This window comes from Neoarius graeffei, chromosome 8, assembly GCF_027579695.1.
Source record: "Neoarius graeffei isolate fNeoGra1 chromosome 8, fNeoGra1.pri, whole genome shotgun sequence".
NCBI classification, from domain to species: Eukaryota; Metazoa; Chordata; class Actinopteri; order Siluriformes; family Ariidae; genus Neoarius; species Neoarius graeffei.
This window is the reverse complement of record NC_083576.1, coordinates 53,974,584-53,992,040: the sequence shown is the minus strand read 5'-3', so window position 1 is coordinate 53,992,040 and position 17,457 is coordinate 53,974,584. Positions and strand designations below refer to the sequence as shown.

General features: G+C 40.4%; 1 protein-coding gene across 1 annotated transcript in view; it reads left to right on the top strand.

Annotated features, from left to right (window-relative positions):
• Positions 1 to 1,065: 1,065 nt before the first annotated feature.
• The window catches only part of fam149a (family with sequence similarity 149 member A), a 64,644-nt gene continuing 48,252 nt past the window's right edge, over positions 1,066 to 17,457 (top strand). Inside the window, exons 1-5 of the mRNA XM_060926959.1 lie at positions 1,066 to 1,247; positions 8,872 to 8,964; positions 9,138 to 9,270; positions 12,004 to 12,146; positions 16,628 to 16,744. Coding sequence (XP_060782942.1) covers positions 1,066 to 1,247; positions 8,872 to 8,964; positions 9,138 to 9,270; positions 12,004 to 12,146; positions 16,628 to 16,744 — 668 coding nt within the window. The remainder of the gene's footprint in view (positions 1,248 to 8,871; positions 8,965 to 9,137; positions 9,271 to 12,003; positions 12,147 to 16,627; positions 16,745 to 17,457) is intronic.

The following is a 17,457-nucleotide window of genomic DNA, read 5'->3' as shown; positions in this document are numbered from 1 at the left end:
GCCAATGTGAGAGAGGCCTTCAGTTGCTTAGAAGTTACCCTGGGGTCCTTTGTGACCTCGCCGACTATTACACGCCTTGCTCTTGGAGTGATCTTTGTTGGTCGACCACTCCTGGGGAGGGTAACAATGGTCTTGAATTTCCTCCATTTGTACACAATCTGTCTGACTGTGGATTGGTGGAGTCCAAACTCTTTAGAGATGGTTTTGTAACCTTTTCCAGCCTGATGAGCATCAACAACGCTTTTTCTGAGGTCCTCAGAAATCTCCTTTGTTCGTGCCATGATACACTTCCACAAACATGTGTTGTGAAGATCAGACTTTGATAGATCCCTGTTCTTTAAATAAAACAGGGTGCCCACTCACACCTGATTGTCATCCCATTGATTGAAAACACCTGACTCTAATTTCACCTTCAAATTAACTGCTGATCCTAGAGGTTCACATACTTTTGCCACTCACAGATATGTAATATTGGATCATTTTCCTCAATAAATAAATGACCAAGTATAATATTTTTGTCTCGTTTGTTTAACTGGGTTCTCTTGATCTACTTTTAGGTCTTGTGTGAAAATCTGATGATGTTTTAGGTCATATTTATGCAGAAATATAGAAAATTCTAAAGGGTTCACAAACTTTCAAGCACCGCTGTCGAGATCAATAACTTTGAAGGGGGAAAAAAGCTGTAAGGAACCGAAAGAGTTGACTCTTGTCGGTGAGCTAAGCTGGTTGATTTGACTCACTGAAAAGAGCCGGATTTCACACCTGGGTGATTCAAAGGAACCGATTCGGTCGCGAATCATCCATTTGCAGTGCTGTGTAAAGGTGAGGGAGGGACTTTGTTTTGACAGACACGCGCTGGAAGCCATGCGAACCAATCAGATTCAAGTATTTCAGCTCCACAGAAACACCTTCTGTCGTTGAGGAACTCAATCAGTGACGCATCGAGGGCAGGTTTTGACTTTAAGCGTCCTTAGATACGTGTGTGTGTGTGTGTTTCTGCTTGTCTGAGACAGTCAGCTGTTACAGCTCATGATCACAGAGCTTTACATGTGGAAACTTTTTTAAATGCAAGTGACAGTAGAGCACATCTCAGCCCTACAGAGCTCCTCCAAGTGCTTTGAGTCCTTCAGCAGAAGTTCCTGCTCCAACTTGGAAAAGCATCAGTCGCACCTTAGCTGGACATTTCCATGGAAAAAGATGAAGAAGGAGCCAGACACCATGAACTCGAGCCAAGAGAACAGCCTCAGGTAAGAGTTGGCTGGGGAAACACTTTTTGAGAGATGATGATGAAGATGATGATGATGAGTCAGGTGCATTAAATACTTCTAAATATTTTTGAACCAACTGTTTTGTTTGTTTGTTTGTTTGTTTGTTTGTTTGTTTGTTTGTTTAAACCCTCCTTGTTTTGCTATTAGTGACTTGTAATGTAACAATAGAAAGAAATAAAAGCAGTGCTCCAGGACATAATCATCACTATGTGAAATCATAGGAAAGCATTGATTGATTACATCCCAAACTAATAATCTATACATTCATCGTCAAGCATTTTCTTTTCTTTTGGTTCTCTTTTCCTAGCAAATGTACACTTTTTTTTTTCTTATGTTGTGAATGTCGTGAAAACCTCTTGTGACTTGCATTCTGTTAAAAAAAATAAACATTCAGGATTTAAAAGAAGAAGACAGTGAAAATACTCTTTCACAAACGCAGTAAATAAATGAAATGAAATGAAATGAAACGCGACAGGACATCTTTTTGTCTGAAATGGATTGTAAATTTTATTTCTCGTAATTATTGTCAACCAGGCAACCAGGACTTTTCCTTCGCGGCGCTGTACATCACATGCAAGTCTAATGTGAGTGAATGTGCGTATTGTCTTTCCTTTGGGCCTAGCATATCTAATTGCTGGATCTACACCAGCATTTAGTTTCGTCTTTGGTCCAATTTTAGCCCTTCTTTGGAAACATGGACAGGCTTCAGTTTTCATTTTCTGTATAGCTGTTTTGTTGAAGATGCAGATTATTAGATTAGATTAGATTAGATTAGATTAGATTAGATTAGATTCAACTTCAGTGTCATTGCACATGTCACGGCTACAAGGCAACGAAATGCATGCTTGCATCTAACCAGAAGTGCATAGCAAGAAATAACACAAGTGTAATATAAATGTACAGAAATTACAGGGTATGGAATGGTATAATGATATAGATATTTAGAGTATTTACTAATGTGTGATATTAATGTACTATAATGTAATGGTATGATAAAATACAGTGGTGCTTGAAAGTTTGTGAACCCTTTAGAATTTTCTATATTTCTGCTTAAATATGACCTAAAACATCATCAGATTTTCACACAAGTCCTAAAAGTAGATAAAGAGAGCCCAGTTAAACAAATGAGACAAAAATATACTTGGTCATTTATTTATTGAGGAAAATGATCCAATATTACATATCTGTGAGTGGCAAAAGTATGTGAACCTTTGCTTTCAGTATCTGGCGTGACCCCCTTGTGCAGCAATAACTGCAACTAAACGTTTCTGGTAACTGTTGATCAGTCCTGCACACCGGCTTGGAGGAATTTTAGCCCATTCCTCCGTACAGAACAGCTTCAACTCTGGGATGTTGGTGGGTTTCCTCACATGAACTGCTCGCTTCAGGTCTTTCCACAACATTTGGATTGGATTAAGGTCAGGACTTTGACTTGGCCATTCCAAAACATTAACTTTCTTCTTCTTTAACCATTCTTTGGTAGAACGACTTGTGTGCTTAGGGTCGTTGTCTTGCTGCATGACCCACCTTCTCTTGAGATTCAGTTCACGGACAGATGTTCTGACATTTTTCTTTAGAATTCGCTGGTATAATTCAGAATTCATTGTTCCATCAATGATGGCAAGCCGTCCTGGCCCAGATGCAGCAAAACAGGCCCAAACCATGATACTACCACCACCATGTTTCACAGATGGGATAAGGTTCTTATGCTGGAATGCAGTGTTTTCCTTTCTCCAAACATAACACTTCTCATTTAAACCAAAAAGTTCTATTTTGGTCTCATCCGACCACAAAACATTTTTCCAGTAGGCTTCTGGCTTGTCCATGTGATCTTTAGCAAACTGCAGATGAGCAGTGATGTTCTTTTTGGAGAGCAGTGGCTTTCTCCTTGCAACCCTGCCATGCACACCATTGTTGTTCAGTGTTCTCTTGATGGTGGACTCATGAACATTAACATTAGCCAATGTGAGAGAGGCCTTCAGTTGCTTAGAAGTTACCCTGGGGTCCTTTGTGATCTCGCCGACTATTACACACCTTGCTCTTGGAGTGATCTTTGTTGGTCGACCACTCCTGCGGAGGGTAACAATGGTCTTGAATTTCCTTCATTTGTGCACAGTCTGTCTGACTGTGGATTGGTGAAGTCCAAACTCCTTAGAGATGGTTTTGTAACCTTTTCCAGCCTGATGAGCATCAACAACGCTTTTTCTGAGGTCCTCAGAAATCTCCTTTGTTCGTGCCATGATACACTTCCACAAACATGTGTTGTGAAGATCAGACTTTGATAGATCCCTGTTCTTTAAATAAAACAGGGTGCCCACTCACACCTGATTGTCATCCCACTGATTGAAAACACCTGCCTCTAATTTCACCTTCAGATTAACTGCTAATCCTAGAGGTTCACATACTTTTGCCACTCACAAGTATGTAATATTGGATCATTTTCCTCAATAAATAAATTACCAAGTATAATATTTTTGTCTTGTTTGTTTAACTGGGTTCTCTTTATCTACTTTTAGGACTTGTGTGAAAACCTGATGATGTTTTGGGTCACATTTATGCAGAAATATAGAAAATTCTAAAGGGTTCACAAACTTTCAAGCACCACTGTATTATTTATACGAATAGCACTTGGTGCAAGAAATAGATAAAGGAATAAACTTACCTAAAGTAAAGTAGGTTTTATAATTTTAAAGGTATAATGGTGATCAGGAGCAATGGATAGAAATGCTAAAATAATTAATGTAAAGACACCATATGGCCAAAAGTATGTGGACACCTGACCATTATATCCATGCACTTGTTGAACGTCCTGTTCCAGATTTAGTCCCCATTTGCTGCATCTAACAGCCTCCATTCTTCTGGGAAGGCTTTCCACCAGTGTTAATTTTGACAAGAATTTTAAATTTAGTTTTAGTCTTGGTCGTTTACTGAAAATTGTAGTTGGTTTTAGTCACGTTTTAGCATTCTTTGTTTTTTTTTGTTTGTTTGTTTGTTTGTTTGTTTTGGTCAAGATTTAGTCAGTGGAACGCTGTTTTAATTTTAGTCTCATTTTAGTCAATGTTTTAGTCATAATTTTCTCAGACAGGTTCATGATACTGTAATGGATTTCGCTGAAGGATATTTCTCCTGGCTGTAAAACTTCCCTTGAGACATAAGCATACCTTCAATTATATGCTTAGTCAGAATGTGTTACTGACTTACTGTACTGTCAGAGCCATTTTAAGAGTCCGATGGTGTATACGGGTAGATTTGCTTTTTCTTTTAATTTAGTCCTTTGTATTATATTAATATTTTCACCCTGATGCTTACTTACAGTATATTGCTGTTACAGTTAAGAGTTACCCCCTGCATTGGTGGTTTTGCTTGTATAAAATATCCCCCGTCTGATATTGTAATGGTACGTTCCATTTAATGTTCATGGATGTGCGTACTGTATTAACGGAAACGGCTAAGACGGTCCGGTTAGGAGTCATATAGTTTTCTGACTGAAATTCAAATGAAACAACTATAATTTGTAACTTTCAATACTGGAATAGTAAAAGGTTTTTTTTTTTTTTGAGAAGTTTTTCGCATCATGCTCATTACAAATAACCTGCTCCATAAGCAGCCAAGAGAACAGAAAAGCCACTCCACAAGCTTCTTTCATATACATACTGTATATCCTATAAAAATGAATGCTTAACTAGGTTGTTTGCCTGAACAGAGCCAGTTATTTCGTCTCATCATTACTCATAAGGGTGTAATGAATGGAGAGTTTGACATAATTTCATTGTCGAATATTTGGGTTTTTTTGGGTGGCACAGTGGTGTAGTGGTTAGCACTGTCGCCTCACAGCAAGAAGGTCCTGGGTTCGAGTCCAGTGGCTGACGAGGGCCTTTCTGTATGGAGTTTACATGTTCTCCCTATGTCTGCGTGGGTTTCCTCCGGGTGCTCCGGTTTCCCCCACAGTCCAAAGACATGCAAGTTAGGCTAATTGGTGGCTCTAAATTGACCATAGGTGTGAATGTGAGTGTGAATGGTAGTTTGTCTCTGTGTCAGCCCTGCCATAACCTGTCGACTTGTCCAGGGTGTACCCCGCCTCTCACCCATAATTAGCTGGGATAGGATAGGCTCCAGCTTGCCTGCGACCCTGTAGAACAGGGTAAGCGGCTACAGATAATGGATGGATGGGGTAACGTAGATGCTTGAACATCCATCCATTTATCCATCCATCCATTATCCATAACCGCTTATCCTGTGCAGGGTCACAGGCAAGCTGGAGCTGATCCCATTTGACTATGGGCAAGAGGTGGGGCATTTTTGATAAAATACACATGATTTTGTTTCATTCTATTTATTTGTTCTTTAATGGTGCAAATAGTGAATGCACTGGCAAGTGAGATTAGTGATAGACCGATGTTCTAGTCGTAGGACATTATTCAGAGCGCACGGAGTCAAAATGAGACGAGGAGTTCCTAACCCAAATGGCCCACAAAAAGAACCCAAATTAACCCACGAACTTCCTTTCAGTCATGTCTAAGCCGTGCCTCTGACAATGAGCTGCGAATTTATAGCACGTCTGTTCTGTTAAATTACACACCCCTTGTTTTTGGTGGTAAAAGGCTGATGATGAGCTGAATTCACATCAGTCAGCTGCCTCTCGCGGCTTTCATGAAGGTCATGCATGTTTCATAAAGGCTTGGCAAGCAAAGTGCTGAAATTATTTGCTGTTTGCTCTCTGGTGGAAACATGATCTGTCACCAGTGCCAAAGATTACTATTTAGCCTTCGCCAGTTAAAGCATGAACTCTTTTGCTAATTAGTTTTCTTTTCACGGTTTCTTGGTCGCAATGTTGTTTGTGTTGGTTCTTTAGCGTGAAAGTTCAGCAGATAGCTAAATAATTTGTATGCTGTGAGCAGTCAGCCAACGTATGGTCCCTCAGACTTATTGTCGTTGTTTGGCAACGAGAAAAGGGTTTCTCAGGGGATAGTTTAATTGTCGCTTTCTAAAGCCAATTGTTGTGTCTCGCAGAGGCACAAACTCAAAGAAAAACCTTTAATGGTCCATTAATAAAGCCTCTATAAAGGTTGTACTGGAAAACTGCATTCATTAATGTGATGCTATTTCAAACACTGTGGATAATTTGCAAAAAGTGTTGTGTGAACAGTTAATTTGTACACAAGGTTCTCGTAGAACCCCTGTGGAACTTTAAAATGGGTAAAAATCCAAAGGTACATTTTGGAACCCGGCAGTAGCAATATCGAGAGTCAAGATCTCAATGTCTTAATGGTAGGATGATCCAAAACCTTAGACAGTTGTACAAACTCTCTTGGGAGTTCCTCTGTGTAAGTTTTAACAATATGAAATGTTAAATTCTGGTGTTATCAGGTTTGGGAATTGCTTAGCCACTTAAAGGAACAGTCCACCGTACTTCCATAATGAAATATGCTCTTATCTCAATTGAGACGAGCTGCTCCGTACCTGTCCGAGCTTTGCGCGACCTCCCAGTCAGTCAGACGCGCTGTCACTCCTGTTAGCAATGTAGCTAGGCTCAGTATGGCCAATGGTATTTTTTGGGGCTGTAGTTAGATGCGACCAAACTCTTCCGCGTTTTTCCTGTTTACATAGGTTTATATGACCAGTGATATGAAACAAGTTCAGTTACACAAATTGAAGCGTAGCGATTTTCTATGCTATGGAAAGTGCGCACTATAATGACAGGCGTACTAACACCTTCTGCGCGCTTCGGCAGCGCATTGATATCTGAGCTCCGTATCATTGCGCTGCCGAAGCGCGCAGAAGGTGTTAGTACGCCTGTCATTATAGTGCGGACTTTCCATAGCATAGAAAATCGCTACGTTTCAATTTGTGTAACTGAACTTGTTTCATATCACTGGTCATATAAACCTATGTAAACAGGAAAAACGCGGAAGAGTTTGGTCGCATCTAACTACAGCCCCAAAAAATACCATTGGCCATACTGAGCCTAGCTACATTGCTAACAGGAGTGACAGCGCGTCTGACTGCGTCTGACTGACTGGGAGGTCGCGCAAAGCTCGGACAGGTACGGAGCAGCTCGTCTCAATTCAGATAAGCGCATATTTCATTATGGAAGCACGGTGGACTGTTCCTTTAAACTCGGCAGAACTGCATCTGTGGTTCTTTCAACAGAGACGTGTCAATCACATTTTGAGCTAGCCTCACTTTGTGATTTTTTTTTTTTTTTTTAATTTGCCTTGTATTTGTATTGCATTGCATCCTTGTATGTCTACATCGTAATTTAAATCTTGGTGTACGTGTAATGCTATAAATGAGCTTTTTATCACTTTCATTGTTTTGGTTTACCTAATTTACGTGACAATCGAGGCCACATACAGTATGTGCATTTGTATTAGGGTCATGTGAGGATGCAAATAGAAAAAGAAGGTAAGAGGGAGAAAGGGAGGGCAGAAAGATAGAGAGGGAGGGAGGGAAGGAAGGGGAAAGAGTGGACAGAGGAAAACTCCCAAAGAACCACAAAGTCATCTCAAGTTATCTAAGCCTGGATAAACTGTGGTACAGAAGAGTAGCAATGAGAGCAGCAAGGAAGAACGTTGTTCACTAATGGACCACAGATGATCTGTGCGAACGCTGGGACAGGAGAGGAAGGAATCTGAGAGAAAGAGAGACAGACATCAGAGCGAAGATAAGTTTCTGAGCTGGGTGAGGCTGTCTGTAACCCTGAGTTTGCTTTGACCTTTTCAAGCTGAGAGAGCAGACAGGTAAACAGATCCTCCTCCAGACTCGGAGGGTTTATGTGGATGGACAGGTGAAGATGCTGCCTGTAAATGCATTCTGTCCCCTGGCGCTATAACGAGTGGCACCCATGAATGCGAAATTGGGTAGTTTTGGGTATTCTACTTCAGTACCCAGTTTGCACGTTTACACAGACTGCTCCAGGACAGGGTGGTACGGCAGGGATATAGGACTCGTTGTTGTTGGGTAAGTTGGTGTATTTTTAGAATTTCAGCGCGCCTTCAATTACGGAAAAACGGAAAAATTATTATTTAAATGCATTATGATTTGTGTGATTTCTTCATTAAACATTTTCTCAAATGCTTAAGAAATTATTTTCTGATTAGTGTGGTATTACATTTTGGACTTAGTTTTTTTTTTTTTTTATTACAGTTTACAGGTGATTTCCTAATACTAAAAACTAATGTTTGTTCTTTTAATATAATTTGAAATGTCAAAAAAAAAAAAACCCCAGCAGAGCCATGCGTTTCACTGGAAGCTACATGACCTCATGAAACATGTGACGTTCAATGCCTCACATGTCTGCATTTTGTATTTTGTTCTTGTTATGTCTGAATTATTCATGTTACAATAATCAGCTGAGTGAGGAGTAGCTTCATCGGAGTGAAACCTTGGAGCGGCACTCTGTAACCCATTATATATTCATGGCATAGCATTGATATATTTAAAAGACAATTATACTCTGGACTGACGGGCAATTTTACCACAACAATGACGAACTTTCCACTTTGATATAAATCTGATCCACTCTCTGTGTGTGTGTGTGTGTGTGTGTGTGTGTGTGTGTGTGTGTGTGTGTGTGTGTGTGTGTGTGTGTTGTATGCTCTAGGAAAAAGCTTCTCAGAGAACCAAACAAATATAGTAGTTCAGGGCCTGTCCAACGTCCCAGAAGTGCTAACAGAGCCGTATCGAATGACCAAAGGTAATTTGTTCATGTCTAAATAGCCTTGCATTCTCTGTTTTCACAGAAGAAGAAGAAGACATATTGTGTTTCTTTCATGACTAGTGTAGTACAGTTTTAGCTTCTTGCCCAAATAAATATCTTCTCCCAAGCAGCACTGTAATTGGAGCATTTATGACCCTGTTGTGTTTCAGTGACTTGGTGTGTTCTCAGAGCTTCACTGGTGATTGTAGCCCAGTGAGCCTTCTCACAACGTGTTCATGCAGTGCTGGCTATGCCACAGACTTCTCCACTGAACACAGCTCCATCTACTCCTGGAGATATGATGTAAGACTTTTGATGCCGTCTGTTGCTCAATGTATCCCAGCACTGTTTAGTATATGAATTTGTAAGCAACAAAAACGATAAACAACTCTCCATCATGCAGCTCTAATCTCCAATGAATTCCAACATCATTTTGATCTAAAGGTTTATGTTTGACATTTGTTTCTAACTTCTTCTTCTTCTTCTTCTTTGGATGCTCCCGTTAGGAGTCACCACAGCAGACCTGCCCTGTGTCCGAAATTGCTCCCTACTCATTATATAGGGTGCTATATAGTGAGGACTCCATCTTGTAGCGCTGTCCGAAACGATAGTGAGGATTATTACACCCTATATAGCGCACTCAAAGTATCCCACAATGCATCATGAAAAGTAGTGTACAACCAATGGTCACTAACCAAAGCAATATTCATTCATTCATCATGCATTGTGGTTGCGCTGAAAGAAGTCAAATTAAAAGTCTCAAATTTGATTTAATAAAAGGCAGCGGCAAAGAAGAAAGTATTCATCCTTGATTTAAAAAAACTGAAAGATGCAGGTACTTTGTATTTATTAATGTGGGAAATATGCTCAGTATAATATGTATTTATCACAAAAATACATGCATGTATTTATTATTTTTGAAAACCCACCAGCCGACTGATCTGGCACATTTTAATTGTGCGACAGTAATGACGGAGTAATACCAGCACGACGGACTAGTGTCTGAAAGTGTTTTTTTTTTTTTTTTCATTTTACCAATGAGCTCACTATATACAGTAGTCCTCTATATAGGGAGCGGTGAATGAGTGAGCAATTTCGGACGCAGGGTTCATCCGCATATTTGAGTTGGCATAGGTTTTACATCGGATGCCCTTCCCGACGCAACCCTCCCCAATCTGTCCAGACTACATTTGTTTCTAAGTTGATGCATATAAAATACACTCAAATAAAAAAGGCTATTATTTATCATCTAAAACATAGGGTAGTTTTGATTCTAACATATATCAGTCACATTGTTGAATGTTTAATTAGCTGGGATACATTTGTAGTCAGAAGTTTACATACACTCCTCATGGACATGAATGTCATAGCAATATTGAGCTTTCAGTGATTTCTGGGGAGGAATTATTATACAACATACATCTTTAACTGGGGAAACAAACCCCAAATAATTTTATTTTGGGTTTTGTGAAATCAGAATTATACATACAGGGTCAAAAATATACATACAGCACACCTAATATTTGGTTAAATATCCCTGAGCAAGTTTCACCTTTGGGCGACATGGTGGTGTAGTGGTTAGCACTGTCGCCTCACAGCAATAAGGTTCTGGGTTCGAGCCTAGTGGCTGATGGGGGCCTTTTTGTGTGGAGTTTGCACGTTCTCCCTGTGTCTGCGTAGGTTTTCTCTGGTTTCCCCCACAGTCCAAAAACGTGCAGGTTAGGCTAATTGGTGGCTCTAAATTGACTGTGAATGTGAGTGTGAATGGTTGTTTGTCTCTGTGTCAACCCTGTGATGATCTGGTGACTTGTCCAGGGTGTACCCCGCCTCTCGCCCATAGTCAGCTGGGATAGGCTCCAGCTTGCCCGCGACCCTGTACAGGATAAGCGGTTATGGATGGATGGATGGATGGATGGATGGATGGAAGCTTCACCTTGACCAGATGCCATCAACAAGCTTCCAGCAGAATTCTGGTTGGACAGTCCACATATTTTCGATAGGGTTAATGTCAGGACTTTGGGAAGGCTATTCCAAAAGCTTAATGTAATAACTTAATCTTTATTTCATCTGACCATAAAATTTCCTCGAGAAGGCTTTTTCTTTGTCCATGTGGTCAGCTGCAAATTTCAGTCAAGCTTAAGGTATCGGTTTGGAGCAGAGGTTTCTTCTTGGACAGCAGTCTCTCAGTCCATGGATATGTAGAACTCATTTGACTGTGAACAGTGACATTGATGTTCCAGCAGCTTCCAGTTCATAGCAGGCCTGTGACTTGGTTGTTCCTGACCATCCGAACCAATTTCCTTTCTGCTGAAGGTGACAGTTTGGGTCTACTTCAAGATCTTAGCAAAGTAGCTACACCTCCCAATAACTTGTACTTGTCAAACAAACCCTTTTTGTGTTGTCACAGAGAAGCTACCAGCTGTAGTCAATCATAATCACGAACAGGAAGGTAAGAGGCCTTGGCCTTGGCAAGTTAAAATACATTTTGAAACTTTCAGCACCACTGAATTAATAAACTAAGTGGATGTATGTATAATTCTGACCATGTGTTAATTTCAGAAAACCCAAAATAAATGTAAAGCTGCCCCCCCACCTTTTTTTTAATTAAATAATCATTCTGTGACCAAAAATGAACATACAGTCCAGACTTTTAACTGGTACTGTACATCACTGAAAGTCAGACGGAGAGCCAGTTCTGTCTGTCGTGTTTCTCCAACATGGAACACTTGCCAATACAGAATTATGCGATAGCTTTTGCCAAGAAAAATACATGCAATGCTGAAATAGACAGCTGTCCATATGCTGGCATCCAAATTGGACACTTGATTTTTGGCATGTATCAGCATTATGTAGAACTTCTCCCTACCCGGAAACTTGGCTCCCAAATGAAACACAAGGGCAGTAACAATGTTTTCGACTGAAGAAAACGTATAGTGGGGAATATCACAATACACTGGTGATCAACTGATCAGGAGCACATTACTAGTCCATTGTGGTGATGCTGTGAGTTACGTATGTTCTGTGCTGTGCACGCAGGAGTTTGACCGTGAGAATACTCAGCATGTACGACAGCTCTTTAGCGCCCTGGATGAGCTGCTGTATGAGGGTAAAGTGTGCAGTAAGTCAGAGTCTCTGCGCAGGGAGTGTGAGGAGTGGAACACACACTCCCCCCACCTCAGGTACACACCCAGCACCTGTATTATGCTTGTGTCTTTCTGATTTTAGAGTGTGACTACTGTTATGTTCTTGGAAATAAAGTAGGAGAAATACAGTCAACTCCAGAATTATTGGCACCCTTAAAGGGATTGGTCAGAATAATCATATGAAATAAACATTACATACACTGATTGATTAATGGTACTATAAATGAGACCGTCAATGATGGCGTAGCTCACTCCGGCCCTGTCTAGTCCAGAAGAAATGATCTAAAGTGGGCCACCTTGTGCAATAAATGTTGCAAGCTATATACACTTTATACAAGCTATATATAGCAGTTATATATACCCTAGGAATACCTACCTATCTGTCAGAAAGAATCCAAAATGGCGAGGAATTGACCAAGAAGAAGCGATTGTTGTTGAACTGCTCATTAAGGCTTAATTAGTCCATAATTTCATTAGTAATTATAATTAAGCAAATCTGGGTAGAAGTTATATCCACCCTAGTTACTTCTACCTTCATGCCAGAAAGAATAAAAATTGGTGAAGAACTGAGGGAGAAGAAGCAATTTGTGTGGAAACTGCTTGTTAGGGCTTAATTACTCCATATCTTCATTATTAATTGCAGTTATGCAAATTTGGGTGGAAACCATATGCAACCCAGGCAGACCTACCTTCCTGCCAAAAAGAATAAAAATTGATGACTAATTGAGAAAGAAGAAGCGATTTTCGTGAAATATGGATGACGCCCGACTGACGACGAACAACACATGATGGCATAAGCTCATCACCTGTTAATAATGGTTAATGATGAGTTAATAATAGCAAACTCAAAATCACTGACGCACAGAGTATTCAAAATAAATGTAGGATAACAAAAAAAAAAAAACCCAAAACTGACCTGTCACCATGGAGAAAACCAAAAAGTGTTCAATAATAAAAAGACAGATGGTTCTTGATCTGCACAAGGTAATGGATATAAAAACATGTAGGTGCAATTGCGTTATTAAATCAGTCATAAAATATCAGTTCACTAATTTTGCTAATCATTAATTTCTATAAATTATTGCATTAATGAATGAATTACTCTGGGTGATACACTAGATCAGTGAAGGCAATGTGAACTATTTGATGACAGAGGATGGCTTCAAGTAATACTGCAGCAAAACAGACAAGACACAGTTTCTTGTAAATATCTAATTTATTAAAATGACAAAATCAAGTGGGGATAATACTGGTCAGGTACATTCAATAATACTAGCAACAGTTTAACAATCAAGGGACAAAATGGTGATATGAGGTAGTAATGTTGTGTGTGTGTGTGTGTGTGTGTGTGTGTGTGTGTGTGTGTGTGTGTGTGTGTGTTGCAGGCTAATGGTTAACAAAGGGTTGTATGCTAAGTGAGAGAGGGAGATGTTGTCTGTTTTTAAGTGAGAGAATGAGCGTCTGGGTGTGTACAATGGCACAGCTGCGTGCTGGGTGAAAGTATGAGGAAGGGAGGGAGAGGAAGGAGACAAGAGAGTTTGAGTGAAGCGCACAAAAAAGGTGCACAAAAGGTGTCCGCCAGTGAGTGGAATGTTCGATAAAGGTGTGGGAGGGGACCGTAGGCACTCTGTGTGACTGATTAGACAAAGGATTTTAACAAAGGACTAGCTTAGTCATCCAATGACTTAATCACCCCAAAGTTTACTGAAGTCTGAATGCTCAGGTGTGTACAATGGTGCGTCGTAAGAGGGTGTTAGAGAGAGAGAGAGAGAGAGAGAGAGAGATAGATTTTGCATGCCCTATCTACCAGAGTAGAACTGAGAAATACAATAACATATGATCAGACTAAGGCCCTGTCCACACAGCAACGGATTCAGGTGAATCCGATACAATTGTTTATCGTTTAGGCCTGGCGTCCACACGGCACCGGCGTTTTGGGTGCCCCAAAACGCAATCTTTTGAGAACGGGTTCCAGAGTGGAAAGATCTGGCAACGTTGCCGTTGCAAAGTCGTCTGGATGAGTAGAATGGATTTGTTTACGATGACGTCACAACCACATGACTGTCAGTGCTTCACGCCGGGTAGAAGTGTAACGAACTCGATGCGAGTTGTCAACAAATCCTATAACTTGGTTCATGAAACGCGCTTACAAAATATTTTCACTGTGAATATTTATTGTGTAATGGTGCAAAGTGAGTGAGAGAGAGAGAAAATAGCCCTTAGGGCAGAGTCAATCCTGCCAGCAAAAATAGGGAAAAAAGGAGCGATCTCACCTCTTCAGATGTTGGTTTAAGTCCTACAATACATTCCTCAAAAAGGGCGTAGAAGAACAAATTAATCCATCAACGTGTAGCATTCAATTTATTCCGGACCATTAAAGACGCCGCCTTCCGCGTAGAATCATACGTCATCCTCGCCGCCATACTGGATAGGTCAAAGCGGAGAATAAAGATGCCTCATTCATGTGCTGCGTTTAACTGTACTAACAGGTTTACCGTCCAAACGAGATCACATGGGATTACCTTTCACAGGTGAGACTGGAAAAATACTTTTCATTGTATTTGGTCATTATAACGTAATTTTACGAACAGATTTTCCTGACTTTGTGGCTAATATGAAGTCTCGCGCATAATAGTTTATGCACGTGCGTCCTTACTTCTTCTATTGTTCTGGTGTCTCCGAAGGGACCGTCTTACAGCGCCCCTAGAGGTGTGGCATGTGTATTGCATCGTTTTCAGCAAGCGTTGCGTCGCCATATGGACCTGATATTTTACTGATCGTTGCCCATTTGGACGCGATATTTTTTTAAATAACATCTCGTTGCCGTTGTCGTGTGGATGTAGCCTAAAGCTATGTGATTATTGTGCGCACACTTGAAACAACCTTAAGTTTAAGTAGCACTTTTCACATAAACTAAATTAAGCTAAGACTAATGTTATCCAAATGCCAACCTTACTTGGGACAGCTCTTGCGTGGCGGCTGAAGGAGTTCATCGATGATCCTCCGTTTCTGTGTATTCTTCTGAAGAGTGCGGAGCACAGCTTCAGTTCAGTTTAATGCAGATCTGCTATGTTGCAGAAGTCCTTCCCAGGCAGGAGCTCATTGATCCAGAAGGTCCTTGGTCAAACGTTCGTTGGCTGAAGACGTGGAGGGAACCGCTTGCCTCTAATCGTCTTAATTTGTGTTGTTGTGGTGTCGTAATAACGGTAGCCAGTTTCAAACACAACAAAAGCGAAACAACGCAACTGCGGTACTTTTAACCGTGGCCAATGATCCGTACAACAATGCGTGTTTATTCCTTTGTTTCTTCGTTTCTGCCTGCAGGTAGTAGTATCTCTTTAATGCCAATGGTGAATCAGTCAGAGAGTGAAATTTGTTCAGACTGCCCAATTTATAGGCGAGCTCGCATCACAATTTACAGTAGTACACAACCCAATCGTGGTGCAGTGAAAGATTAGATGAGGTGGATATTGTACAGGGCAGAAACTGAGGGAGTTGTGGGAGATGTGCTGTACCTACAAACATAAGCAGTTTAAATTATTGCATTGTTAAGCATCACGAAGGAATAGTTGAATTTTTTTTTCTGTCAGTTTCAAAATTATTCATGCCACATCCTTAACAACAAACTGCTCTGAAAGGATGAACGAAAAAGAAGCCCTTCACAGAGAATTACTGGAGCTGTAATGAGATCAAAATCAAACATCTTGGCCATGCGCAGGTGTGTTTGCTTGAAAACTACAAGAGTATTTTAGCCCAAAGCCTGGATGCCATTGCCAGGAGGTTCAGCCCTGTCTGTAGTCTATAGTACAATGACTTCAAACATGCTTCTGAGTCAGCACAGAAATGGTTATGGGGGCACAAACTAAATGTTGGGTTTGATCCTGAACTCAGGTGATTGACTGTATGGAATTCTTCCCGTATCCATGTGGGTTTCCTGTGGATTTTCTGGTTCCTTTCCACTGTCGAAAGGATAATAGTTACTACAGTTGAATGAATTAATGAATGAATACTTATGGTCTGCATTGAAGAGAGCATTCCACGTGCACACGCCTAAAAATATAAACAAGTTTAAAATATTCTGCATGGAGAAGTGTCCAGGATACCTCCACAAGTATCTGCAGTCTTAGGAGATGATCAGTTTTGTTATGTTCTGTATGTTTGGGGGTGTTGATCATTTAAAAATAATTAAATATATCCATTTATTCTATTTAATTTTCATAACTGGTGGCAATAATTCTGGAGTTGGCTGCAATACTGGTACCTTACACGTGCTGACTGCTCAATGAGAATATATTCTAGATTGTAGAAATGCTAATTTTTAAAATTCATTTATTTGTGTATTTTATTTACCTTTTTATGCATGCTGATAAGAATACTGCATCTTATTTTAATGTGTATGCTGAATTTTATTATTCTGTAACATTTTTAATGTAATAGAGTAACAACATTTTCATGGAATAAAAACCAAACAAACAACGGTTAGGTAAGCAAACAAACTGCGTTTGGCGATATTTCAGGATTTTAGGCAATCAGTTAGAGCCTCCAAATCAAGAGGGAGTTCAGTATGTGCACTGGAGACCCACGAGGACTGCGGCACTGCCTCCGTGCCTGGATACAAGAGACAACCACAGCGAGTAAGCTCTCATTTATCTACCAGTCCACACACACTAGAACTGACTATGATATTATATATATATTTTTAATTTAACCTTTATTTAACCAGAGAAGTCCCATTGAGATTAAGAATCTTTTTTCAAGACGATGATATAATGTGACAAAACCTGTGAAAGACAGCATGTTTGCTGACAGCATGCTAAAATTAGACTGATTTAAGAGTCATTTTCTGGGCACTACTCAAAGGTGCATTTCTACTTCCCCCAGTCGCTCGTATCTCTTGTGATTTTATCCCACTCAAATTATTTTCAATCCCGAGTTTCCTCAGAGGTTTACAGTTTCCTTCCATGTTCCAGATGAATTAAACTAAAACAGAAAGAAATGTCAGCATTAGTGTTTACAGTAGTTTGTGCTATAGTAGCTCTTCTGTGGGATTGGACCAATGGGCTAGCCTTCTTAACTCTGTGAGCCTTCAACACCCATGACCCTGTCGCCAGTTCACCGGTTGTCCTTCCTTGGACCACTTTTGGTAGGTACCAACCACTGCATACCAGGAACACCCCACAAGATGTGCCAGTTTGGAGATGCTCAGACCCAGTCATCTAGTTATCATTATTTGGCCCTTGTCAAAGTCGCTCAGATCCTTACACTTGCCCATTTTTCCTGCTTCCAACACATCAACTTCGAGCACTGATTGTTACTTGCTGCCTAATATATCCCAGTCCTTGACAGG